Source organism: Drosophila arizonae, chromosome X, assembly GCF_054131065.1.
Source record: "Drosophila arizonae isolate 15081-1271.41 chromosome X, UAZ_ARI_1.0, whole genome shotgun sequence".
Lineage (NCBI taxonomy): Eukaryota > Metazoa > Arthropoda > Insecta > Diptera > Drosophilidae > Drosophila > Drosophila arizonae.
The window spans coordinates 206,129-233,924 of NC_142927.1; the positions used below are offsets into that span (position 1 = coordinate 206,129).

General features: G+C 33.6%; 1 protein-coding gene and 1 long non-coding RNA gene across 10 annotated transcripts; one reads left to right on the forward strand and one right to left on the reverse strand.

The window, feature by feature from the left end:
• Positions 1 to 6,690: 6,690 nt before the first annotated feature.
• Positions 6,691 to 14,144, reverse strand: LOC149267768 (uncharacterized). Its single transcript, XR_016271216.1, has 4 exons — positions 13,855 to 14,144; positions 13,216 to 13,603; positions 9,168 to 13,158; positions 6,691 to 9,106 (listed from the first exon to the last, which is right to left on the reverse strand). It is a non-coding gene; the product is annotated as an uncharacterized LOC149267768 (long non-coding RNA).
• On the forward strand, positions 9,460 to 26,910 carry Adar (Adenosine deaminase acting on RNA). 9 transcript variants are annotated; one of them, XM_089475248.1, is made up of 12 exons: positions 10,989 to 11,129; positions 11,260 to 11,320; positions 14,206 to 14,299; positions 14,413 to 14,561; positions 15,889 to 16,186; positions 16,938 to 17,120; positions 17,178 to 17,458; positions 17,514 to 17,664; positions 20,046 to 20,211; positions 21,691 to 21,790; positions 21,850 to 22,329; positions 22,390 to 26,910. In XM_089475248.1, exons 3-12 carry the CDS (start codon positions 14,239 to 14,241, stop codon positions 22,486 to 22,488), a joined length of 1,968 nt encoding a protein of 655 aa, XP_089331374.1. In that variant the 5' UTR covers positions 10,989 to 11,129; positions 11,260 to 11,320; positions 14,206 to 14,238; the 3' UTR covers positions 22,489 to 26,910. The 9 variants fall into 9 exon arrangements, with proteins under 9 accessions (XP_089331377.1, XP_089331376.1, XP_089331375.1 ...); XM_089475251.1 differs by lacking the exons at positions 10,989 to 11,129; positions 11,260 to 11,320 and adding an exon at positions 9,460 to 9,575; XM_089475250.1 differs by lacking the exons at positions 10,989 to 11,129; positions 11,260 to 11,320 and adding an exon at positions 9,525 to 9,665.
• The last annotated feature ends 886 nt before the right edge of the window (positions 26,911 to 27,796 follow it).

Genomic DNA, 27,796 nt, shown 5'->3' on the forward strand with positions numbered 1-27,796 from the left:
CAACTCGGCGAAAAAAGCATGTCTTGATAATTCACTGGCTAAAATGATTGCGCTTGATATATATATTTAAGTTATCTTTAAAATCGTTATGTTGAATTTGTGTTATGTTTTGGAAATGAAAATTTGATGAATTCAACTTTTATATTTTCTCTATATTTGTCTATATTCTTTATTCTTATTCTGTAAATATGTACAAGGAAAAGTATGAAATTACAAGAGCATTATTTGCATTTATTTCTATTATGAAAAGTACGACTTTTATACAAAAAAAGTTTAAAATTTGAAAGGAAAAAATTTTCGATGGAACCACCGATATAATCGATTATTTTTTCCATCGATGGAGCCGTCCATCGATGGTTTCCCAGCTCTAGCTTGCAGCACACCGGTTTTGTCGTGCAATATTTTCACTGCTTGAGACTGAGCCGAGCAACTACGAAGTTGTGTAGTCTCCTCAGCGCATTTTTTCGTCGTTGAACAAAATTGTTCTAGCTGTCTATTCTATGCAGTCCTGCCAATTTTTTGTTGAGCAAAAAAAAGCTGTTTTTAGTGGGAAGATACTTAAAAAAAAAAAACCGAAGTTTTGTGAAAAAAAATCGGAAAAAAGCTGATGTTTTTTGCTTTGATTTGATTCATATTTAAATATATTTTTAACAACTTATAATCATGGCATCATTTCTTCAACCACCGTAAACCGTATCTGTGAAGTTTTATAATATATATGTTTTACCTGATGCTTGAAATTGAGTTAAGCATCACAGTATTGATCTGACGAAAAATGTTACCCACTTTGGCTTTGAAAAAGAAAGCAATGCAAAAGTGGCCAAGTTCCTAAATTTCTTATATCTTATCAAACCCTTAGAACACGCTTCTCAACTCAAAACTTTGTAGCGTCTTGAGTAGTTTCCTACTAAATTGGGTGGATGTTCTTATATTGGGGTTCAATACTATCAATGTAGTCCAAAAATATATATGCATGAAAAGGAATCAACATTTTTCATTATTTGAAAATTTGTCGGCAACCTTAAACACATAAATTCTTGTACTACACGCTATCAAAAGAGTTCCATACATTTTTTAATCTTTTCGATTCATTTACATAGAATCAATCATATCCTAGTTTAGTTAGTTCCATATTATTACCGTTTAGTTCGTTATCAGAATCAAAAAGTTCGATATTGTTGCTCACAATAAGTTGTTCTGAATTAAATATAAATCATATCCTAGTCTAGTTAGTTCCATAATATTACCGTTTAGTTCGTTAATTATACCCTGAACCCATTTTCAATGGGAAATCAGGGTATAATGGTTTTGTTGAAATGTATGTAACAAGGAGAAGGAGGCGTGGCAGACCCCACAAAGTATATATATTCTTGATCAGGGTGACGAGCTGAGTTGATTTGGCCCTGTCCGTCTGTCTGTCCGTCTGTCCGTATGTATGAACGCGTCGATTTCAGAAGATATAAGAGCTAGAGACTTCAAATTTTTTTTAAATGTCCGTAATTACAGCGCGCATATCAAGTTTATCATTAAAAATCGATAACTCATCCCGATCTTTTTTTTATCGATAAAAAACCTTATCGAAAACCAGTTATAAAATTATATCTTCTACACCTTTATTGCTAAAGTCTCCAAATTTTTAATGTATGCTTATATGCAATTTATACAATTTCGGTTTTTGTCAAAATTAACCCCCCACCTCTAAATTCACCCCCTCACCATCACTTTTGTAAAAAGCGTATTTCAAATACTAGAGACTTGTGCTTTGGCAATTACATGCATATCTATGTTATAATTATAATCTAAAAGTTTCATGAAGATCGTACGTCCACAAAAAAGTTATTAAACAATTAAGTTCTCATAGTAAGCGCACTCTGCAGCCCATGCGTGTTTATGCGTGGGTGCTTGTGTGTGTATGTGTGTGTGTGTATGCGTTTGTGTGAGTATGCGTGTGTGTGTGTGTGTGTATGTGTGTCTGTATGCGTGTGTGTGTATGTGTGCCTGTGTGTGCGTACGTGCCTGTGTGTGTGTGTGTGTGCGTGTTTCTTCTGTAAGCTGAAAGACGCGAAAAATTATTGAAATAGCTATTACTCCAAGGGTTCAGGGGATTTCGTAGTCGAGTAGTCTCGACTAGAGCTTTCTTACTTGTTAAAAATTGAATTACTGAACTATTTGGTTCTAATTTAACTACAATGAAGAAAACTTCATTCTTTATATGAATTATCTATACAAAATACGAAAATTTCTTCAAAAAATAAAAAAGCGGAAATAAAGCAAATTATTTTTTTTAAAATCCAGGATTCCCGCTGCCCGCTGTTTTTTAATTTTTCCCGCAATCGGCTTTTCAAAAAAGCCGGATTTGACGGGAAGAAAGCTGATTTGGCAACACTGGTTCGAGCCTCAAGACTCGAGTGTCTCAAAAACTCGAGTGCCTCGACGTCGAAATGCTTTGGTTAACTGTTGTATTGCTCTTTACCAGTGCTGCCATTTTAGCCATTAAGTTGCTAGATTAAGCAATTTTGAATTCGAGTTTGTAATTTTTTTTTATACCCTGAACTCATTTTCAATGGGAAATCAGGGTATAATGGTTTTGTTGAAATGTATGTAACAGGGAGAAGGAGGCGTGGCAGACCCCACAAAGTATATATATTCTTGATCAGGGTGACGAGCTGAGTTGATTTGGCCCTGTCCGTCTGTCTGTCCGTCTGTCCGTCCGTCCGTCTGTCCGTCTGTCCGTATGTATGAACGCGTCGATTTCAGAAGATATAAGAGCTAGAGACTTCAAATTTTTTTTAAAATGTCCGTAATTACAGCGCGCATATCAAGTTTTTCATTAAAAATCGATAACTCATCCCGATCTTTTTTATCGATAAAAAACCTTATCGAAAACCAGTTATAAAATTATATCTTCTACACCTTTATTGCTAGAGTCTCCAAATTTTTAATGTATGCTTATATGCATTTATACAATTTCGGTTTTTGTTAAAATTTACCCCCCACCCTTAAATTCACCCCCTCACCATCACTTTTGTTAAAACCGTATTTCAAATACTAGAGACTTGTGCTTTGGCAATTACATGCATATTCATGTTATAATCATAATCTGAAAGTTTCATGAAGATCGTACGTCCATAAAAAAAGTTATTAAACAATTAAGTTCTCATAGTAAGCGCACACTGCAGCCCATGTGTGTTTATGCGTGGGTGCTTGTGTGTGTATGTGTTTGTGTATGTGTGTGTATGTGTTTGTGTATGTGTGTGTGTATGTGTGTGTGTGTATGCGTTTGTGTGTGTATGCGTGTGTGTGTGTGTGTGTTTGTCTGTATGCGTGTGTGTGTATGTGTGCCTGTGAAATATCTATTGCTCCAAGGGTTCAGGGGATCTCGTAGTCGAGCAGTCTCGACTAGAGCTTTCTTACTTGTTTTAATTGCTATTAGCTACAAATATAGCTATTTTCAAAAAAATGTATGCAACTTTTAACAGTTTTGTGATTTCACAATAACATCATCTTAACAAGTAAGAAAGCTCTAGTCGAGACTGCTCGACTACGAGATCCCCTGAACCCTTGGAGCAATAGATATTTCAATAATTTTTCGCGTCTTTCAGCTTACACAAGAAACACGCACACACACACGCACGTACGCACACACAGGCATACATACACACGCACGCATACACACACTCACATACACACACACATACACATACACAAACACATACACATACACACACATACACAAACACATACACACATAAGCACCCACGCATAAACACGCATGGGCTGCAGAGTGCGCTTACTATGAGAACTTAATTGTTTAATAACTTTTTTTATGGACGTACGATCTTCATGAAACTTTTAGATTATGATTATAACATGAATATGCATGTAATTACCAAAGCACAAGTCTCTAGTATTTGAAATACGCTTTTTACAAAAGTGAGGGTGAGGGGGTGAATTTAGAGGTGGGGGGTAAATTTTAACAAAAACCGAAATTGTATAAATTGCATATAAGCATACATTGAAAATTTGGAGACTCTAGCAATAAAGGTGTAGAAGATATAATTTTATAACTGGTTTTCGATAAGGTTTTTTATCGATAAAAAAAAAGATCGAGGTGAGTTATCGATTTTTAATAATAAACTTGATATGCGCGCTGTAATTACGGACATTTAAAAAAAAATTTGAAGTCTCTAGCTCTTATATCTTCTGAAATCGACGCGTTCATACATACGGACAGACGGACAGACGGACGGACGGACAGACGGACAGACAGACGGACAGGGCCAAATCAACTCAGCTCGTCGCCCTGATCAAGAATATATATACTTTGTGGGGTCTGCCACGCCTCCTTCTGCCTGTTACATACATTTTTTATCGATAAAAAAAGATCGAGGTGAGTTATCGATTTTTAATAATAAACTTGATATGCGCGCTGTAATTACGGACATTTTAAAAAAAATTTGAAGTCTCTAGCTCTTATATCTTCTGAAATCGACGCGTTCATACATACGGACAGACGGACAGACAGACGGACAGGGCCAAATCAACTCAGCTCGTCGCCCTGATCAAGAATATATATACTTTGTGGGGTCTGCCACGCCTCCTTCTGCCTGTTACATACATTTCAACAAAACCATTATACCCTGATTTCCCATTGAAAATGGGTTCAGGGTATAAAAAGAATTCAACTTGTTTAAAATCATAGCAATATCGATAAATCGCACAAATTTGTGAACAATAGTTCAATAGTTCAATAGTTGTGAACAATAATTAGTTCACAAATTCATTTAAAGTGATCGAGTATCACTTGTGCGCTAAGCTTTAAATTGTCTGCTGTTTTGTCAGATTTACTAAAAGTTTTTATAAAATATGCCAAAAGCCTATACCCAAAAATTTCGCGATGTGTGGTTGAGTGGCGAGTTTAAAGAGTGGATTCGCAAGGATGACACAGACTCAACAAGGGCCTATGATGTGCGCCACCACGCTGCCACAAAAAAACATATAAGTGCGATGGGTGCGTGTACACAGAAAAACAAATTGCCTTTAGTTGCAAAATGGGACAAGACGGAGGAGCATGAGGCTATTAATGACGAAGAACATGTATTAGAATAATTGGTCAACATTTTAACTATCATTTAAAAATTTAATCACAAATGAAAGTAATCATAAAATTTGGCAATTTATTTTAGCAATAAAATTGTTTTTAGCGACTTTTTTTTTGAAATTCCAGCAATTGTTGCCCTCAAAACTCTGGCAGCACTGCTCATTTACGTCTTATTTATTCTCATTCTTTTTACTAAAGGCAGGGAGATATGAGATATGAGCAGTGTTGCCAAATCAGCTTTTTTCCCGTCAAATCAGGCTTTTTTGAAAAGCTGATTGCGGGAAAAATTCAAAAACAGCGGGCAGCGGGAATTCTGGATTTTTATACCCTGAACCCATTTTCAATGGGAAATCAGGGTATAATGGTTTTGTTGAAATGTATGTAACAGGCAGAAGGAGGCGTGGCAGACCCCACAAAGTATATATATTCTTGATCAGGGCGACCGTCCGTAATTACAGCGCGCATATCAAGTTTATCATTAAAAATCGATAACTCATCCCAATCTTTTTTTTATCGATAAAAAACCTTATCGAAAACCAGTTATAAAATTATATCTTCTACACCTTTATTGCTAGAGTCTCCAAATTTTTAATGTATGCTTATATGCAATTTATACAATTTCGGTTTTTGTTAAAATTTACCCCCCACCTTTAAATTCACCCCCTCACCCTCACTTTATTAAAAAGCGTATTTTAAATACTAGAGACTTGTGCTTTGGCAATTACATGCATATACATGCTATAATCATAATCTGAAAGCTTCATGAAGATCGTATGTTCACAAAAAAAGCTATTAAGCAATTAAGTTCTCATAGTAAGCGCTCACTGCCGCCCATGCGTGTTTATGCTTGTGTGTGTGTATGTATGTAGTTGTTTGTGTATGTGTGTGTGTGTGTGTGTGTGTGTATGTGTGTGTGTGTATGCATGTGTGTGTGTGTGTGTCGCAGTTCGCAGTTCGTGTCGTGTTTCTTATGTAAGCTGAAAGACGCGAAAAATTATTGAAATATCTATTGCTCCAAGGGTTTAGGGGATCTCGTACTCGAGCAGTCTCGACTAGAGCTTTCTTACTTGTTTTAAAGAATAATTTGCTTTATTTCCGCTTTTTTTATTTATTGAAGAAATTTTCGTATTTTGTATGGATAATTCGTATGAAGAATAAAGTTTTCTTCATTGTAGTTAAATTAAAACCAAATAGTTCAGTAATTCAATTTTCAATGAACGAACCAAGAGTTAATAATATGGAACTAACTAAACTAGGATATGATTTATATTTAATTCAGAACAACTTATTGTGAACAACAATATCGAACTTTTTGATTCCTTTTCATGCATATACATTTTTGGAGAACATTGATAGTATTGAACCCCAATATAAGAACATCCACCCAATTCAGTAGGAAACTACTCAAAACGCTACAAAGTTTTGAGTTGAGAAGCGTGCTCTAAGGGTTTGATAGAATATAAGAAATTTAGGAACTTGGCCACTTTTGCATTGCTTTCTTTGCCAATGCCCAAGTGGGTAACATTTTGCGTCAGATCAATACTGTGATGCTTAACTCAATTTCAAGCATCAGGTAAAACATATATATTATAAAACTTCACAGATACGGCTTGCGGTGGTTGAAGAAATGATGTCATGATTATAAGTAGTTAAATATATATTTAAGTATCAATCAAATCAAAGCAAACAAGTAAGAAAGCTCTAGTCGAGACTGCTCGACTACGAGATCCCCTGAACCCTTGGAGCAATTGATAATTCAATAATTTTTCGCGTCTTTCAGCTTACACAAGAAACGCGCACACACACACACACGCACGTACGCACACACAGGCATACATACACACACACGCATACAGACATAAACGCATACACACACTCACATACACACACACACGCACGTACGCACACACAGGCATACATACACACACACGCATACAGACATAAACGCATACACACACTCACATACACACATACACAAACACATACATACACATACATAAACACATACACACACATACACACACACATACACACACAAGCATCCACGCATAAACACGCATGGGCTGCAGTGTGCGCTTACTATGAGAACTTAATTGTTTAATAACTTTTTTTACGGACGTTCGATCTTCATGAAACTTTTAGATTATGATTATAACATGAATATGCATGTAATTACCAAAGCACAAGTTTTTACAAAAGTGAGGGTGAGGGGGTGAATTTAGAGGTGGAGGTACATTTTAACAAAAACCGAAATTGTATTAATTGCATATAAGCATACATTAAAAATTTGGAGACTCTAGCAACAAAGGTGTAGAAGATAAAATTTTATAACTGGTTTTCGATAAGGTTTTTATCGATAAAAAAGATCGGGATGAGTTATCGATTTTTAATGATAAACTTGATTTAATTACGGACATTTTAAAAAAAATTTTAAGTCTCTAGCTCTTATATCTTCTGAAATCGACGCGTTCATACATACGGACAGACGGACAGACGGACAGACAGACGGGCAGGGCCAAATCAACTCAGCTCGTCGCCCTGATCAAGAATATATATACATACATTTCAACAAAACCATTATACCCTGACTTCCCATTGAAAATGGGTTCAGGGTATAAAAACATCAGCTTTTTTCCGATTTTTTTTCACAAAATTTCGGCTTTTTTTAAAGTATCTTCCCACTAAAAACAGCTTTTTCGCTCAACAAAAATTGGTAACACTGGATATGAGTGCGGCCATGCAGCTCTCAAATATATGTATATATAGAGAGAGAGAGGCAGAGAGAGAAAGAGACTAAGAAACTAAATTAAGAATAGTAGAATATTTTGTTCAATAGTCGTCCATTTCGGTCGAGCGCATCAAACGAAATGGCTGTGCTTTCGTATATTTTCGTAGCCCGAACTTAAAAGTAAGGAGCTGAGCATATACGAAGTTGTGTGGGTCGCAATGCACGACAAAAAAGTGTGCAAAAAGCTGTACACTGCGTGTACGGTCTATGTGTTATATGGTTAGTGGTTCGTGCCTATGGTTAGTGGCGTAAAACCACTACAGCTGCTGTTGCTGTTAATAACAGTGACAGTGCTGCTGCTAAGGCAAGCGTTGTTCTTGGTGCTGGTCACACGCCAACAGATGGCGCCAATTGCAATGAAAATGACAAAATTTCAATAGGTTCAGTGTATTAGAAGTCAACACCTAATGCGAATCTACACGCAAGACGTGTGTATTCCCAAATTGGAATTTTTTCATATTACCTGTAATTAAGCTAAAATATAAATAAATAGCGTTCGTCGTTAAAAATAAGTAATCCCCTTCTATTTTTATCCTCATAATCGAAAAATAATTTTGATTTTCGCCAATTTTCCGCTTGATATATGAGGAGCTATAATTAATTTATTAAAAGTTCCATGCAATTTACTAGAAAGTACTATAGTAGAGCACGAACATATACTCGTGTATACCCATGAATTATAAGGTGTAATGACTAATGGCTATAAGCTGAAATATTTTGTTCTGCTTGCCAAGCCTTTGTTCTGTTTAAATTCCCGCCAAACTTCAGCATGGGTAACAGAGCATAGTCCGAATATATGACGCTACAACCGAGCTGTTAGTTAACATGAAAAGTGGTTGCGGTGCAACCTAGTGAATCCATTAAAAGTGTTTTTTTTTTTTTTTCCATCTGCTATCAGAAACTTGTAATTTATTGAATATAATAACACATATTGAAATAAGCTGTGGAATGTTTTTTTTTTAAATATATTTTGTATGTTTATTTTGGGCCATTATAAGACATTTAATTATAAAATATTATATTTTACTTATAGCATAATGAATTCAAATTCATTGTACTACCATGTCATATGGTATGCCCCACGATTGAGTGATAGTAGGTTATGCAAAGCGAACAGCTGATTTGACAGGGAAACGTCATTATTTCAGAAAATGTTGCGCGCGCGTGTACATTTGTATGAAAATCAAGCAACTTTGACACTGTTATTTGTCTTAAAGCTAGTAGATTAAATAATGCGAGTTTGGCGGCTATTTTCTTTTGATATTTGCTTATACATACTTCATTTTGATTGTTTTGGATCACTTGGTGAATCTCTGCTGAGTTTCAGTCCGCCAAGCTTCAGTTAGGATAACAGAGCACAATCTGAAAATGTGCCGTCACAAAGGTAACGGGACTGCTCTTTGCGCAACCACTAACCAGAGACACTAACCAGAGACACTGGCGCAACCTAATGTGTCTTTTAACAGGTGGCATGCACACGACATATTCCCGATATCTAGCTATCGATAATAGCAATGGAAACATCGTACAGTAACAACGAACAAATCATCGTATAACAAATTCAATCGATAGCTGATATGTCTTAGACATCCCTGGGTGCGTTTTATATCATCATAAAAACTAAAACAAAAAGTCTTAATTGAATTGAAGTCGGTCTTGTTCTTTGAAAGCTAGCAAGCGGTTACGGTACGAAGTAAATAATTAAAGACTTCCATAAAAATATAGTGCGTTGCACTCCGCGACAAATACCATCGAGTTACATAGATAGTGGTTAAGGTGTGTGCAATTTTTTGTCATATTTTTGTGGTGTGCAATTTCTAGTAAAATGGGAAAAATAAAGAGCAAAAGTGGCGTAAAAATCAATAATTAGAGCTTCGACAAAATACCAAGTAAGGTAGGCAATAGCAACAGAAGAAATGTAACTACTTCACATACAACCAAATATCAATATAAATATACATATGCATGCATGAAAATGTACATGTGCATACATACACGAACATGTGCCTATGAATGTACATTTGCACTATCGAGGAAAAGTATCAACAAAAGCATTTACATGCGCATATAGGGAAATGGCTTACATCTGCTATATATATACATATGCATATATAGTTTGAAATTATAAGTGTATATATATATTAGATATACCGTAAAATTGTTATAATTATATGCGCATGAATAGTAATGCAAGTTAATGCCGTTCTGAATAAAGTATGTTTGTATATGTATGTTTATAAATCATCGATAGCTTATTGGAAAATATAAATTATAATAAATAGCTTTCAGAAGGTCCATCGGGATATGATAATAGCTTTAATGGATTATCAATAGTAGTTAGTAGTTATGAGACTCTGTATATATTATGATCTGGAAAATAGAACGCAGACATAGATACAAACGTTTGTAAGTGTATACATAAGTGGATGTGTCTATCGACCAGCTTGCGGCTACGTACTCTTCTATTAGTGAGGACTTCCGCATAATGGAGCTGTGCCAGTGTGTCTCTCTCCACGTGAGCTTGTGAGAGGCAATGCTGTCGCTCTCTTTTTCGTACGCTACCCTTCAAATTTTTTGCTGTGCTCTACGCATTGAAGTTACGTATGAATGCATACATGTAACTACATACATACATGCGGGTATATATGTATGTGGTGCATACAAATACGCAGGAAATCAAAAGTCTTCTGACTTAGTGTTAGGTTTGAAATAAAATACAAATACAGATTTGTGTGTATTTAAAGTAGTCTGCATATGACCATAAATATATATAAACATAAATATTAACCCAATCACAAAGTAACTATCATACACAAAAAATTCATGCACCGCAAAAAAAAAAATTAACATATATATACAGAAATGCATTGTGAGTTTACACATATGTATATTTAGTTTTCCAACTTCTAAATACTTTGTAGCTTCATTTTAGTGTCACCTTTTTTCATAAATTTACATGAGTAGATTTTCGCGTAACATAGACATCGTGTGTACCCTAAGTACACATATGCATACCTTAAGAGAGAATATATTCCATCCTATAAATAAATACATATATTAATGGAAAGCCAAATGTACAACTTCAGAGTGGATTGTTTGCCCTTATAAAATATCAGCTTTACAACCCACATCGAATACTGAAGGTATAACAAAGCACATAAAAAGTTGTAAAAAAAGTACGAGATATTTGAATTGGAAATAATTATGCTAAACAGCGCCAATAACAATTTTGTGCAGCATGTAAGTAGACACAATACGTCTTATTTATTTTATACATTAATACTACGCTTTTGCTATATTATTGTTTTTTTTTTTTTTTTTTTTTTTTTTTTTTTTCAATTTTGTTGTTGCTTGCTTTACAACATTTTAGCATTTTTGAATCAAGTCGACTGTATATTATTAAGTTCAAAGAAGAGGAAGAAGAAAACTGTGTATGTATTTATTATTTTTGGAATGGAATATTGTTTGTAGATCGTTGTATCGTTTTGTTTTCTGACCTCAGGAAAATTTAAAAGAGAATACCGCAATAAGAAATGATTTAACTTGGATCTTATTTTCTTGATTTTGTGACATTTTCGAATAAAGCAAATATAATTAGTATGAGTAATTTGAATAGCTTGCGCATATATAAAAAATACATTAGATGTTCAAGATATCTCCGCATTCTCTTGCATATATCAATTTAACGTTCATAAAGGCCAACAAGGCGAATTGCAGCACTTACAAAGAAACCAGAAAAGGTTCACTCACATCTAATGGGCGTTCGGTCACTCTGGCGTCTAACTGCTTGTTGGGAAACATTAGAAAAGCGTTATTGATTGGGGCATCGTGCCAAATTGTAAATGGTTGTCTATAGCTCAAGGCGTGTAACTAACCAATAGTACTCAGTACCCCCAATAAAACAAAGCAAAATTATTTTTTTGGTAGACAGGTAAATAAATTGATTGAGATTAATGAATTGAAATAAATGGATTTGAGATTACGTAACAAATCAAGGATTAGTTAATTCATTCATTATTACGAAGTTTATTTTTATTTGTTTATTCATTTTAGTTTTTAAATCTGAAAAGCAGAGAATCTTTTGTGATCCAACATGCGTTAGATACAAATACATTGTGTTTATTTTAATCAGCTATAATTAATAAAGAGTTTATTTTAATGTTGGACATTAGAATTATGCAAAATATATGACCGAAAAATCTATAGAAATATCTGCATGACTCTTGATAATTGAATGACATACTTTCATTTGGTATCTATTCAGACATATATATAGTAATTTCTACGATCTCAAAACGCTTTGCTTTTTATTTATGATTTTCAACGTAAAGGATTATTTTTCGCTACGTATATGCGTTATTAAGTAGCTATATCTATGTAGTAATCACTTTCAGTTTGAGAGCCACTTATTTTTTTATTTTATTTTTATTTTTTAAACACGGATTTTGTGTTCATTGTGTTCTTACATAACTTACCGACCCTGCGGTCGATTTTTGTGCAGCGCTCTCGAGTTTGTCAATATGTTCACCGCAGCCCACTGGTTATAGCGCATGCTCTCTTAACAATATGTGAAATCCATTTGAAAAAGATGCAAAAGGCAGGTGCTACCGTGCATTTGTTGTCTAATTTAGTAAAAACTTATTGTTAAAACATTTAGACGGACAGGCGGCTGTCGCTTGTCTGGCAGCTGACACTTGGTGTACAGGTGCACCGATGTGCATTTGAGAAGCATCGCAGCATAACGTAAAATTTAATGCGAATTTTCCGTCCGCTGGCTTCATTACGCGCTAGCCCTTTACTGTTCGGGGCCTCTATTCAGCTGTTCCCCTACTCGATTGTCTATGTACATATAACGTTGTACATCACTTCATATACATACATATATGTATATTTCTCGAGATCTCGATTGCCATAAATAGAGTTTGTAATGGAATATGGGCTACTTCATAATATAGACTAATACATTTGAGTATGAAATAATTTGTTCAAATATATGTATATTATATATATATATATATCTATATATATATATATATAATTATAAATAAGTATTTGCAAAGCGAAAGAATTATAAATGGAATCCAAAATGCAAAGTACAAAATGTTTCGCTGAAAGCGCAAGGAGAAATTTCTCTAGGCCGTCCATCCCAATGGTGGTTTGCTGAGTGCGGGGTCTTCTGCACACGAGAAATTAATGAATATATATTTTTCTTGGCACTTTTAATGTTATATCAACCACAAAGAATCAGCAGAATGACCATAGGGCTTACCTAAAGTGCAAGTGCAGGAGAGAGCAGATCACTTTAAATGAGTAAATGTATAAATACTTCTCAAAAAGTTGGCTTGTCTTTCCGTGGGTTCTTTGCTGCAATTTAATTTAATTGTAGCTAGTTGAATTCTTACGCTCAACCGTATAGCACGCGTTTTTTTACCTCTCCTCGTTGCCCTGCCTCTTGTTCTTATTCTTGATCAGTAAATCGCTGTAAATTATCGTCGAAACTGCTTTCCACATTGCTGAAAGACAATGTATCCCGTATGCTATAATCCTAGGCGAATGTGCTATAGATCGCATTACCGTGCAATGCATCTCGAGCGGTCTACTATTTGCTATCAACGGCAGCAGCTGTATGCAGACTCATGGCGCTTGTCTAAAAAACAGCGTGTTTTCTTAAAGGGAACTGTTGTTCTGCCTCCACTCTCCCATTGCAAAGTGAGCTAAGGAATATACAAAATATAAGGATGATTAAATATGTAATATAAAAAATAATCAATACAATGTTTGTATGTAGTGCCTCTTTATTTATTTTTATTTTTTGTAATTACCTTGAAAATGCACCAATTATAGCGCTTAACAAATAGTTAATCATATAGTTTTGGACTAGCTATATAACTGGTGCGTTTTCCAGATAATTACAAAAGGCCAAGGAGGTTCACAAGGAAAAAATGTTCATATAATATGTACATACATATATATTGAATATAAGAGGAGTTTCAAGTTGTTCAGACCACTTTAGTATATATATATTGATATGTATATATTATTGTTTTGATTTTTAAGTATGGTAGGGCAGGTTTCTGTATGTTCAACGTCTACGGTTACACGATATCTGCCGAGTATTCTCGACAATAGCACTTATGTAATGGTTGTCTGTCTGTGTGTAGAAAATTAACTGAAAGGATACAAGTTTGATTGTGTAAATGTCAATGTTGTATTGTAATGCTTGATGTTTTTTACATTTATACTTAGTAATGCAAAGTAGTGATTGTCGAAATGAAAGTCCTAACATATGTTCCTTTTTCACCCTACATCTATAAAGGCACAGGTGGTATCTACATCAACAGAGGGAAACATGAACGGCTATAATCGAAAGTCTCCTCAAAAACGGCGGTATGATATGCCAAAATATGCTGGTAAGTTCCAAAAAATACAAAACAAATTCTATAAAGAATTTATAAAAAAAAAACCCAACATTTTTCGAGTAAGCGAATGAAGGTAAATTTTATATATGTGTATCTGTTTCTAGTGCCACCAAAAAAGAAGTCAGGCAAGGAACGTGTACCGCAACCGAAAAATACAGTAGCGATGCTTAACGAACTGCGGCATGGGCTGATATACAAATTAGAGTCACAGACTGGTCCGGTGCATGCGCCGCTATTTACGATCTCCGTTGAGGTTAGTGCACAATGTCAACATTTAAGTTGCTCATATATAATTATATATGTATTTGTTTTAAGTGATCGCAAAGCTCACTTCTGAGGGATAACATTTCATAAAAAAGTAAGATGGCTCTAGTCGAGACTGCTCGACTAGGAGATCCCTGAACTATCCAAGCTGATATTCTAACCATTCTGCACTTCCTTTGTGCACGCATACATCTATATGCATCCACAAGCACGCATAAACCCGTGCTCTGCTGTGAAGTCTTCAGATCTAAAAGTGCTCAAATTAGTTATCGGATGAGTTATCGAAAAAATAAGATAAACTTGTACTGCGTATGGTATACACGAGTATGCATACCATTTCAGCTCTCTAGCTCTTATAACTTCTGAGATCGACGCACTCATACGGACGGACGGACGAACAGACGGACAGGGCTACATCGACTCAGCTCGTCGTGGTGATCAAGAATATATATACTTTATATATATACTCTCCGATGATTCCTTCTGCCCGTTATATACTTTTTCGCAAAGCCATTATACCCTGATTTCCCATTTTCATATAAAAAAGGCTAAGAGGAATATTCTTTCATCCAATATATTGAACTCCTACCTGATATAAATAGTTCCGAGCGTGTGGTATTATCAAACTGACAAATCAGAGTATAGTTAAAGCCTTTTATGTGATTACAGTTTGAACTGAACTGTTAAACGCTGAATCATTTAGTAAATGCAAAGACTTGTCACAACCTATTTCAATAAAAGTAGTATATTGTATTTCCTTGCCACAAATTGTATTCAAAAAGTTTTCTGTATATTGCATATTTAATGGCGATGTTACCAATTGTCCACCACCAAAGATAAAAAAGACAAACAGAAAAGCAGAAGAACATAAAAACAAAAAGCACGCGAGCAAGTGCTTATGCAGGGAAGTTTACTTTCATATAAATAGAGAAAAACCGCAAATAATAACGAAATACCGTGATAGAAAAATATTAATCTAGATAGAAAATAATGATATTCAATAATTGATGGAATTGAAAGCCATTATGCATTATGTGATTGTTTTGAAAGACCATAGACAAAGAATAATATAGTAAACTATATAAGACATAAGGGCAGTAATATATGTACATGGACTGCATGTGTATATTGCTGCCCTAGTATGTTTCACACTTTAATATGGTAACAATCCTGCTATAAAATGGTTTACAAATTGCGAAAGCCAGCTAAGAAGGATTCAGGGTATTTCTTAGTTGATCAATGTTGACTACAACACTCTTACTTGTTATATTTAGCTTATAAACATACTTTTATGCTGTAACTTGGTTTTATTTCAGGTTGATGGACAGAAGTATATGGGACAAGGGCGTAGTAAAAAGGTTGCGCGTATCGAGGCTGCAGCCACAGCGTTGCGCAGTTTTATACAGTTTAAAGATGGCGCAGTCTTGTCTCCCTTGAAGCCAGCGGGCAACTTGGATTTTACAAGTGACGAACACCTTGAAAATGGTATTGAAAACGTGTCCAAAGCAGAATTAGTCGAACTGATTTACACGTTGATGTTGCCTGAAAAGAAATCCAACCTTACCTCGCTTGAACAATCCACGTTGCGTCCACAAATATTTTGCATGAGCCACAGCAAGTACTAGTATTTTATTTGTTTTATTTTATTTTATTTTTTTTTTTCTATTTTTTTGCGTACGTTTATTTATATTTATTTTGTAATTTAAACATATTTGTAGTTCTCGATTTCTATTTGCGATTTTATGCTCAGTGGCTTTTATTACACGTTTATATGTATGTGTTTGCGTTATTATCAATATTGGAAGAGTTGTATTAAAGACCTTGATTTATTAATTTTTGAGGAAGACTTAGACTTAAAACTACTTTGTTATTATATATGCTTATGTTTTCGTGACCTTGAACGTCTCACGCATGATATTTTACGAAAGGCTAGCGCAGTATAGTATTTAAAAAGCGAAATTTGATTACTGTTCGTATTCCATATTCATTTAAGTTTGAAAACTAGACCATATTAATGTGAAGAATAAAAAACTTTCATAAGGTTTACAACTATCTTTATGTCATATAATATTATTAAAAAAAACAAAAAAAAAATGAAAAATAAAAAAAAAAAAAAATAAAAACCCTTTTTTCTCAAGACCTATATTAAAATACCGAAGAATTTTAGGAGTTAATCGCGATAATTTGATTACTTTTAATTAAAAGCAAATACCAATACATATACATATACATTTAATACCTTCTGTCATTTGAAGACTCATAAACATCTGTTATTTTAAGTTTAAGCATTTAATAATAATTTAGGTATTCTGATTTATGACTACTTCCAATACAAAGAGATATATATTTTTTTTTCTATCGTTAGATGCCACAAAGAGTACGATTGCCGTAGATGGCCAGAAAAAAGTACCAGATAAAGGCCCCGTTATGTTGTTGTACGAATTATTCAACGATGTTAATTTTGAATGCATGAACATTGATGGCGCTCAAAACAATTGTCGTTTTAAAATGACGGTCACTATAAATGATAAAAAGTTCGATGGCACAGGTGAGTACTGTGTAGTGACTTATTTGCTATTATTATTATACAATCAACTCTATGTAGGGCCCTCCAAGAAATTGGCAAAGAATGCTGCCGCGAAGGCCGCTTTAGCCTCTCTGTGCAATATATCTTACAGTCCGATGATGGCACCACAGAAAAATGCGCCGTTACCCATTGACGAGAAGTCATCGTCGATGGAATTACCACAAATACATGCGGATACCATTGGACGGTTGGTATTGGAAAAATTCATGGAAGTGATTAAGGGCCAGGAGGCGTACTCTCGGCGAAAAGTTTTGGCAGGCATAGTTATGACAGAAAATATGAATTTCTGCGAAGCTAAAGTACGAGTACAATATTACTAGATTATTATGTATGATTAAATGTGTGTGTTAACAGGTAATCTCAGTTTCAACCGGAACAAAATGTGTTAGCGGCGAGCACATGAGCGTAAATGGGGCGGTGCTTAACGACTCGCATGCTGAAATAGTGTCCAGGCGTTGTCTTCTGAAATACTTGTATGCTCAACTTGATCTTCAGTGTAATCAGGGTATGTTTAAACTTGATTTAGAGTTATTCGAAGTTGTAAAACTAACTAAATATATTTACATACTTTAGTTCATAAAGTTTGTAAATAACAACTTTTATAGGTAGCATGCAAATAAATAATAAATTTAAATAAGTAGATTATCTGGTTTCCGGCAACGGTTATATGGCAAAAAAAGTATTTAATATTGGACACATACATATGAACATGTATGTCCACGTCGTTGCAGGTTTATATATGTATATATATATATATATATATATATATATATATATATATATATATATATATATATATATATATATATATATATATATATAATGGTTTTGTTGAAATGTATGTAACAGGCAAAAGGAGGCGTGGCAGACCCGACGAGCTGAGTTGATTTGGCCCTGTCCGTCTGTCCGTATGTTTGAGCGCGTCGATTTCAGATGATAAAAGAGCTAGAAGCTTGAATTTTTTTTAAATGGCCGTATATACATATATTGCGGATGTCGAGTTTACCTCTAAAATTCGATGAATCATCCCGTTATGTTTTTATCGATTAAAAACATTCAAGTTCAAGTCAGACGCCAGTATAGCTAATGAATTATTATTATTTTTTTTTTTTTTCATTTGTTAAATATTCAATAGAATATGTAGATCATATGCTGAAAAATTCATTAAATTCCGTTAAGTCAATTGACGTTAAAAAATAATAAAATGTTTTGCCAAGCAACAAACGCGTAATCATATGGTTAAAATGTGTGCCCATTTCAAAGCACAAGTCTCTAGTACTTGAAATGCGTTTTTTACAAAGTGGTGGCAAAGGGGGTGCGGTATCAAAAAAAAGTTCAAGTCAGACGCCAGTATAGCTAATGAATTATTTTTATTTATTTTTTTTTCATTTGTTAAATATTCAATAGAATATGTAGATCATATGCTGAAAAATTCATTAAATTCCGTTAAGTCAATTGACGTTAAAAAATAATAAAATGTTTTGCCAAGCAACAAACGCGTAATCATATGGTTAAAATGTGTGCCCATTCCAAAGCACAAGTCTCTAGTACTTGAAATGCGTTTTTACAAAGTGGGGGCAAAGGGGCGCGGTATCAAAAAAAAAAAAAAACTGAAGTCTCTAGGTCCCAAATTAGGTAGAAAAAACAAAATCAATTTTTCGAAATTGAAGTCTCTAGGTCCCAAATTAGGTAGAAAAAACAAAATCAATTTTTCGATTATTCTCGATAAAAAAGTTATCGGATGAGTTATCGAAAAAATATGATAAACTTCTACTGCGTATGGTACTGACAAGTATGCATGCCATTTCAGCTCTCTAGCTCTTATAACTTCTAAGATCGACGCACTCATACGGACGGACGGACAGACGGACAGGGCTATATCCACTCAGCTCGTCACGCTGATCAAGAATATATATATATGCGCAAAATGTATGTAAATTCCAAAGCACAAGCCTCTAGTACTTGATATACCCCTTTTACAAAGGTGAGGGTGAGGGTGTGGATATAGGGGGGGGGGGGGGTTATAAATTACAACAAAAATCGAAATTTTATAAAATACATATAAGTCTACATTTAAAATTTGCAAGCCTTAGCTCTAAAGGTGTAGGAGATATAATTAAATAACTAGCTTTCGATAAGTAGCTATCGATATATATGAAAACCTCGATATGCGCGTGATAAACACGGACCTAGGAAAAAATGTCAATGTCAAAAATGTCTCTAGCTCTTATATCTTCTGAGATCGACGCGTTCATACATACGGACGGACAGACAGACAGACAGGGCCAAATCGACTCAGCTCGCCGCCCTGATCAAGAACATATATACTTTGTGGGGTCTGCCACGCCTCCTTCTGCCTGTTGCATACTTTTAAGAAAACCATTATACCCAGATTTCTCATTGAAAATGGGTTCAGGGTATAAAAAGTGAAGTGACGTTGTGACAAGCGGCGTGACGCATGATCGAGAAATCCCGGCTTCGAATCCAGAGCGCGTTACTACATATTATACAATACATTTCAGGCAGCACCAAAACATCGCTTGCTGTTAAAAAGTTTAAGTAGCTGTTTGCTTTTTTCTGCTGAAAGTCACTATTGACAACTAATAAGTATATATATATATATATGTATTATACATATATATATATATATATATATGTATTATTTTTTTTTACTTAGATAAGAGAGATATAGATATAAACATGCAGACTTACATATATATATATATATATACATATATATGTATGTATTTATATATATATATATATATACATATATATATATAGTATATTTGTGTATTCTAAAGTAAGCATACACAATCACAAAACCTAACTTTGATTTATATACATTTGATTATTCTAATTTCGTTTTTTTTTTCTAATATATAGCAACAGCATATCAGTCGATTTTCGTGAGGAATACAGACGGGCAATACCCTTATAAACTAAAATCCGGGGTACATTTCCATTTGTATATAAATACAGCACCATGTGGGGATGCACGGATATTTAGTCCTCACGAAAACGACACTGGTGTTGATAAGCATCCAAATAGGTTGGTACAACACATTTTTAAATACTACTACAAATATAACAAAGCATTTTACAAAGACCTTAATTGCGACTCAAAATAAGGGATAAGCTTAACATAGTATGGTGCATCATACGTGTTGGGCGCTTTCTTGTACCTTTATCACATATCGACTATTGTGTATACGCTTGAACTTGTTTCATCGTATCTGTGTGTCTGCATGAGTTCAAAATTGTTAGGACATATAAAATGGAAGAAAAGATTAGTGAGGATTAGTAGCATACCAAAACTTATATAGTAGAATTGGGAATTGGGAAGAGTTTGACCAACTTGTAGACATTTTTCTGATTTTGTTTCTGTTCATTCTCATTCATTTCATTCATTTATATTTATCTGTGGTACTGCTTAGCCGTTTCGCGACTATTGCTGTGCTGCTCACTTTCGTGTCCCGCCCAGTCTCTGTAAAAGCCCTTGGCACCATGGGCATCACAATATGCATACTCTGCAAAGCCATATCTTTTGCAAGCAAATGAAAAATAAATAAACATAGTTTAATTTTCGTCCATACCTCGGCTGACTGAGGTCAAAAGCTTCGAATTTAATTTTTCTGTTTTCTCTGTGCATTCACACAATAATAATATATATTTTCGCCCCATTACTACTTTAACTACTGTAGATCCTCTAAACATATATGGTGTATCGAATATATATACAGTAGTTCATCTAAACAGATATGGTGTATCGAATATATTGTATATTATAATAATAATATATATTTCGAACAAGTGCCATTCTGCGTTCTTGTATGTCAAAATTTCATTGCATAGCGTTCACATGTTAAGCAATGTAATCCGATCAAATTATATGTGTGTATTAATACATTGAGCGGATAATAGTTATATAGTTTTGCGAAATGTTTTAAGCAAACTGTAGACATGTACGGTAGATACAAAATACATATCTGGAAGAAAGAGAAGTAATATTTTTTTACAAAATCTTAAAGAACTAAATTTTCAATTAAAATCAGAGAGGCTACATGTGGATTCTAAATGATATGACAGAAGTATTATCTAGGATAGGTATGTTTACTGTCATCATTATCAAAATTTTCAAATGCATCAAATCGTACTACCGTAGGGTTGATCCTTATGTTTGTATGTGTTGAAAGATTAGGGCTTTCGTGTAGGTACAGAACTCATAAGTGTTTTAACGACTGACTCCACATAGTTAAGCAATAGGTATATAAATGAACAAGGTAGATCTGATCGTGTTGTCTACTCTAAAGAGAGAAGAATTTCAGATTGTATGTAATTTGCAAAAATTTAGGAGTATTTTATAATTACTATTTCTACTACCCTTTTATCATTTTTTGACTTGCCAATAATAACATGCAACTACTTTTGGATTCCCACATAATCGTACATGTTGCTATTCTGCATTTTATGGCTCTCGTGGTATAACCCAAACTTTGGAAATATAACATTAATTACTACTAACGTATAGAAAAGCACGTGGGCAGTTGCGTACAAAGATCGAATCGGGAGAAGGAACAATACCCGTAAAAAGCAGCGATGGCATTCAAACGTGGGATGGCGTACTACAGGTAAGTGCTTAGCTATAAGGGCTTCAAAAAATTGTCGCAATAACATTTTGTACTTGCAGGGCCAGCGTCTACTGACAATGTCATGTTCGGATAAAATTGCTCGCTGGAACATTGTGGGTATTCAGGGCTCGCTATTGTCTGCAATTATCGAGCCAGTTTATCTGCATTCCATTGTATTAGGAAGTTTGTTACATCCGGAGCACATGTACCGCGCTGTGTGCGGACGAATCGAAAAGTCTATACAGGGTCTACCACCCCCGTATCATTTAAATAAGCCACGTCTTGCTTTGGTTACCTCAGCAGAGCCACGAAATCAAGCTAAAGCCCCGAACTTTGGCATTAATTGGACCATTGGTGACACTGAATTAGAGGTTGTCAATTCGTTAACCGGGCGAACTATTGGCGGCCAAGTGTCCAGGATTACAAAACAAGCCTTCTTTGACAAATATGGATTTTTGATGAAAAACTTACCGGGTATGCCGAATCGCAAGGTCACTAAGGATTACGGAGAGACTAAGGCAGATGTCAAGGACTACCAGGTTAGTAAGTTGAGTTCATGCTCCGATAAGTAGCCACACCAACGAAATTTTGCATTGCAGACGGCTAAACAAGAGCTGTTTTCTGCATTCAAACGAGAAGATCTTGGCAGTTGGCTGAAAAAACCAATAGAACAAGACCAGTTCGGACTTGTGGAATGACTGCACTCAGCTTTACCATCATCTGGATACATACGTATGACAGTACATTTTTTAAAAAAAGACAGCAACAACGGCAAGCAATTAATAGATTTAGATAATATAGTTTATAAAAATACTTGCGCGGTACACTGCAATTTTAGTTTTGTTCAATCAAATGAAACCCAATTAAATTTGATTGATAACCTGCCGGTGAAGCATCGGAACAACGACAGACATATAGTTTCAAATATTGGAATACTGAGAGTTTTCAGTAGAATATTTCTAGAATAGAATGTAGTTTTTATGCTGGAACTAAGTAAAGAAGTATTATGGCGTTTTACTTAAAATAATTGATTTTACATATATTGATTAATAATTGTAGTTATTGGAGATACCATATGTAACCCATCATGACAAGCTTTCGAAGTTATGAAATGAATTTCTTACTCTGTCTTTCCTTTGTTTAGTCCCAATATTTGGTTTATATACACATTTTTTTGCGCAAGTGAATTTACATCAGACTTATTCTGGCCTCTACAATAAATTATAATATATAGTGTAATGAGGCTTTTATGACACGGTATGATAATTAAAATAAGTAAGTAGGCTTGCTGCGAATACCATTGCAGCCCTAAGCCAATGTTAAAATGTAACAACTTATAAAAAATATCGACAACATACAAATAATTGGCATATAACTTCAATTATGTTTTGTTAGTTGGTGTTCGGGTAACCATGTATTGGTATGGTAGTGTACGGTTTATTCTTGGTGTCCCCTTATGAGTTATATAATATATATATAAATATAATTGTCGTGAGATATATGCATCAGTAATTTGCACCTATAGCTCTAACTTAAATTGAACACAAAATTTGACATTTGTCTTCGAGCTTCAGGTATAGCTGGAAATCACTGATGCATATATGACAAGGCAATTAAGTATATACATATATATTATTTATTTATAATATATAGTTTTTTGTATAACAAGCTATAAAAATATAAATTAACAACTATATAACATGTACTGGGGTCATTGTTACTATATTGCATCGAAATATACAATGATTATCCATATTTTGAATTCTCTTCGATAGCAAATATTTAAAAATTTTTTTACTGAAAGTTAATATACATACAGCTGCGCTCATAAAAATAAAAATGCACTGTATAGAACATTAACCAAATTAGGTACCTTATTACGGTACATCTGTTCACGTTTTCTTGTAATAAGCTGTAAATTATGAGTAAATCAATTTACTTTCGGTCAAAATTATTTAGATTTTGAAAATATCCTGGAATTAAGAATATTATATAAACGGATGTGAGTCAACAGTACTTACTGAGAACTTAGGGGGCGACGAAGCTAGGCATATAGGCGAAGGAACCGTAAGTTACATGTGACAAGTAGCTCAGGAGGCAAATGCAACTGAAGCGGTGCAAGGACCTCATCTATTCCATGCCATACCGGTGGTAACAAAAAATATCGTGATTAATAACTAAATACCTAAATATAAAATTTAATATACCTTTTCAATTTTTTCATAATATTTAGTTAATCACTAAGTTTCTTTTGTGCAATATCTAGTGCTCAGTCGCACTACTATTTTTATGAATGCAGCTGTATACAATAAAGTCACTTATTAGCCTAAATAAGCGAAAACTGCCGTAATGTGACCCTGTTCGTACTTATATATTAAACAAATCTTCCGAATTAGTGCCATTCTGTTATAAAAATATGACAGATAGGCTAGTTTCATGTAATCTCGGTTAATATAATTGAAGCTAATGTAATTTTACTAAACAAAATATAACAGTTGTTTCTTCGTAGAAAAAATGTGTTTGAGCTAATATAGAACATTTATTTCATAGATAAGTTTGAAATTATTTTCGAGGAACCATCACATATTTTGAATTTATAATTGCCAAGAGATCACTTTTAGCCGCATATGAAACACAAGCCTTAGTCAATTGAAACCCTAAAGACTTAAATGAATTAGGAAACATAATTACAAAATTTTACATTTTATGCTAAGGTTATTTTGAAGGCATGTGGTTAAGAGTCAAATTTATATTTGTATGAAACAACATTCGGTCTGTATTAAATGTTTTCCGCTTCCATTTATAAGGGATTTCATAACGAAACATAGTAATTTGAATAATGAATATAAATTAGCAGGCTACAGCTTCGAATACCAAGATACTACTTCCACAATTTAAGAATACCGTTGTTTGCGTAGAATTGTGCCTCCAAATATACAAATAAATGTATTTACAAATGTAAATGAATATACGTAATTTTAAATATCATGCATTCTTGAACGAATTAGGACACACGAATTCAAAATTATTCGCAAGTTAAATATTGACACAGGCAATTGATGGGCTTTACAAGTGAATACTTATACTGATAGCCGGCTAAGCTGAGCATTTGCCGCACACCTAAATACTTAGATACACACCATAACTATTTATTTCTACATTATTTTTGAGTATCCTTTAAAATGATCATATCACTCACTTCACTTTCACATCAAAACATTTAGCTGGCACTAATTTTTATACTCGCACAGGGATATTCTAATTTACAGAGGAGTAGGAGAATAATAAATCATGGACTTTCAATTATATTTAGGTCAGTGCTTCCTTTTATATGCCATACACCTTTGCGCACATTATGTGGTATATACGACTAGTATTCAATGGGTAGGGTATACAATAATCAATAATTTAACAATAATCCAGCGTGTCGGACTAGAACATGCCCTTAACACCATTTCAACTTCTTTTATAAATACATATCAATACTCTCACCAAATAACAAGAGTCCGATATGTAAACATGGCACGGAGGGTTGTGTCGCCTCTCTCCGATTTTATTTTTATTTTATTAATTAATATTTTGTATTCTGCAATAACGGAAATACCAAAAGCATAGCATACAAACCATAACATTGCTCAATGTGTGTTAAGAAAAATTCTATGTAGAGTTCATTTGCTTTGTGAATCCAAGCAGACTAACTGGGGACTATGATGTTATGTAAGTGTCTGTCACTTTGGATAGATTGTTTGCATTCAGAAACAATTTAATAAACTATTTACCATTGTGTTAAGTTTAATTTGTTCGATTCTATAGAGATTGGTAATAAAATATGATGCAATCGTTCTCAGATTTATTATCTTAAGTTGATACAATTTGAGTCGGGTATACATAGTTGAACTTCAGTGCTGATTGTACTAAACCAATAATCGAGTGTCAAAAGCCGCTTTACTACTATTGCACCACCCAAGAGGATTGACTTTGCTTCCAATATGTATATGACATTTTACCGTGAATGTAATAAATAGGCTCTTGACGTTTTTGAAATTATAAATTATTCACAGCAAACTCTTCTTATAGCAATTTAGTTTATTTGCTTGATTTTACAAAAACTTCTCAGAACCATATTATTTTGTAGTTTTCATAGCTATGAGTTCATTTAATTGGATTTAATTGGTAACAGAAAATGGCGCAAATGTAGTTCTAATCAAGACATAAGATGGGACTCTTGTAATATACCACAATTTTTGTTTATTACTATTTTTGATTTATTGTGCACTGTCTTAGAATTTACAAATAAAGAAGCTTCCTTAGTTCTTCCCAGTTGTTTCATATTTAAGTTGGCTTTAGATCGTCATGTAGATCCATATCCAACAATAAAACAATGCTACTAAATTATGAATAGGGACAATTAATGTGCAGAATAATAAACATACATATAATGCAAAATTTGACCTTATATAAAATACTGTGATACTAAATTTTACTAGTACTTCCAGCATAGCTGCATTTTATCCATTCTAAAATATTCTAAGTTAAAAGTTATAAAATGTGGAACAACTAAAAATTTTGTAGAACACCCAACAATAAACCAAATTATACAAAATTTACAATAAATTGGTTAAATTAGCTTTTAAGTTAAGATTTCGCGTACCAATATATTTGAACAATTGGAAATGACCGACTAATTTGGGGTTTTTTAGAAATATTTTCAAAATTTGTGAGTCAGATGTTAAGAGAAAAACAAAAACAAAAATATGTATGTATATTATATTAATGTCCAAAATACCCCTAAAATAGCAACCATTTGTTGGATTTGTATTAAACTTTCACACCATATATTTTAAGTTCAGGAATGAAGTTTAGTCTTAAGGTATCAAATGTGCGTGCAAGCAAGCTCTTGTATCTTTATCTTTACAATTACAAATATAATATTTTATTGCCAAGTCAAATGTATGTACTCTATTATTAAATAATAGTCAACTTACTGTACACTTTTAGTTTAAAAATTGTTTGCTAAATTTTATTTTTTATTTTCCTGCCTATGAGTATTATTATATATAATATTCCAGGTCTATCTATAGATTTTGAAAATTAAACTATTTCCTTTAACCTAAAATTCACTTTATTGCTTTGTTTTTTGGTTTTTTGTTTTTTTTGTATTGCAAAGTATTCCGTGTACTAGAGTAAACAAGAAGGAAGCCAATAAGGTAGGGACTCACATAAGATAGGACATAAATTTTCAATCTTAGATTCGTATGAGTGTCATAAGCCACTTGTTAAAGCCATAACTTCCCTAAAACATGCAAAGAAGTATTGATAAATTGGTAAGACAAAAAAATATAAAAATAATATATAACGAAGTAAGTATTAATACCTTCCGTTTGTGTATCTGTCAGTCTGTATTTATGTTTGTTCCTGCTGCATCAAAGAAAATGGAAAGTATATTTGTTTGAATATAGCTTCCAAAAGTGTAGTTTCACATTTTTGGCAGACTTTTCAAAAGAACAGGTCAATCGACTCGTCAGACTTCGCATATAAGAAGACTTCTTGTTTAGCTAACATATAGTCGACTTGAATGCATAAAATTCGAAGCCGTTCAATGTGGAAAGTTTTGTAAACAGAACCTAAGATTTATCTTACTTAAATATATGTATTCAAATACTTTATCTAAAAAGAAGAGCAATAGATTAAAAATATATTTAATAAAATACGATTTAAAAACACATATAAAAAGACAATTTACACATAATAGTTGCATGTGAATTTCTATTTCAATTAATTGAAAATTTCAAAGTTTGAATCACTATTTTATTTCTAAAAACTAATAAATACAATATATATGTAAAAAATATATACGCAGATTGTTGCACATTGTTACGAAGGTTTGGCCCATGCCAATTTACATATGTATTACTGAAATGCATTGTATACCTATTATATAGGTGCTTTTTATGAATAATGTAACCGATAATATACGAAAATAGGCAATTCTTAGAGTTTCATCCA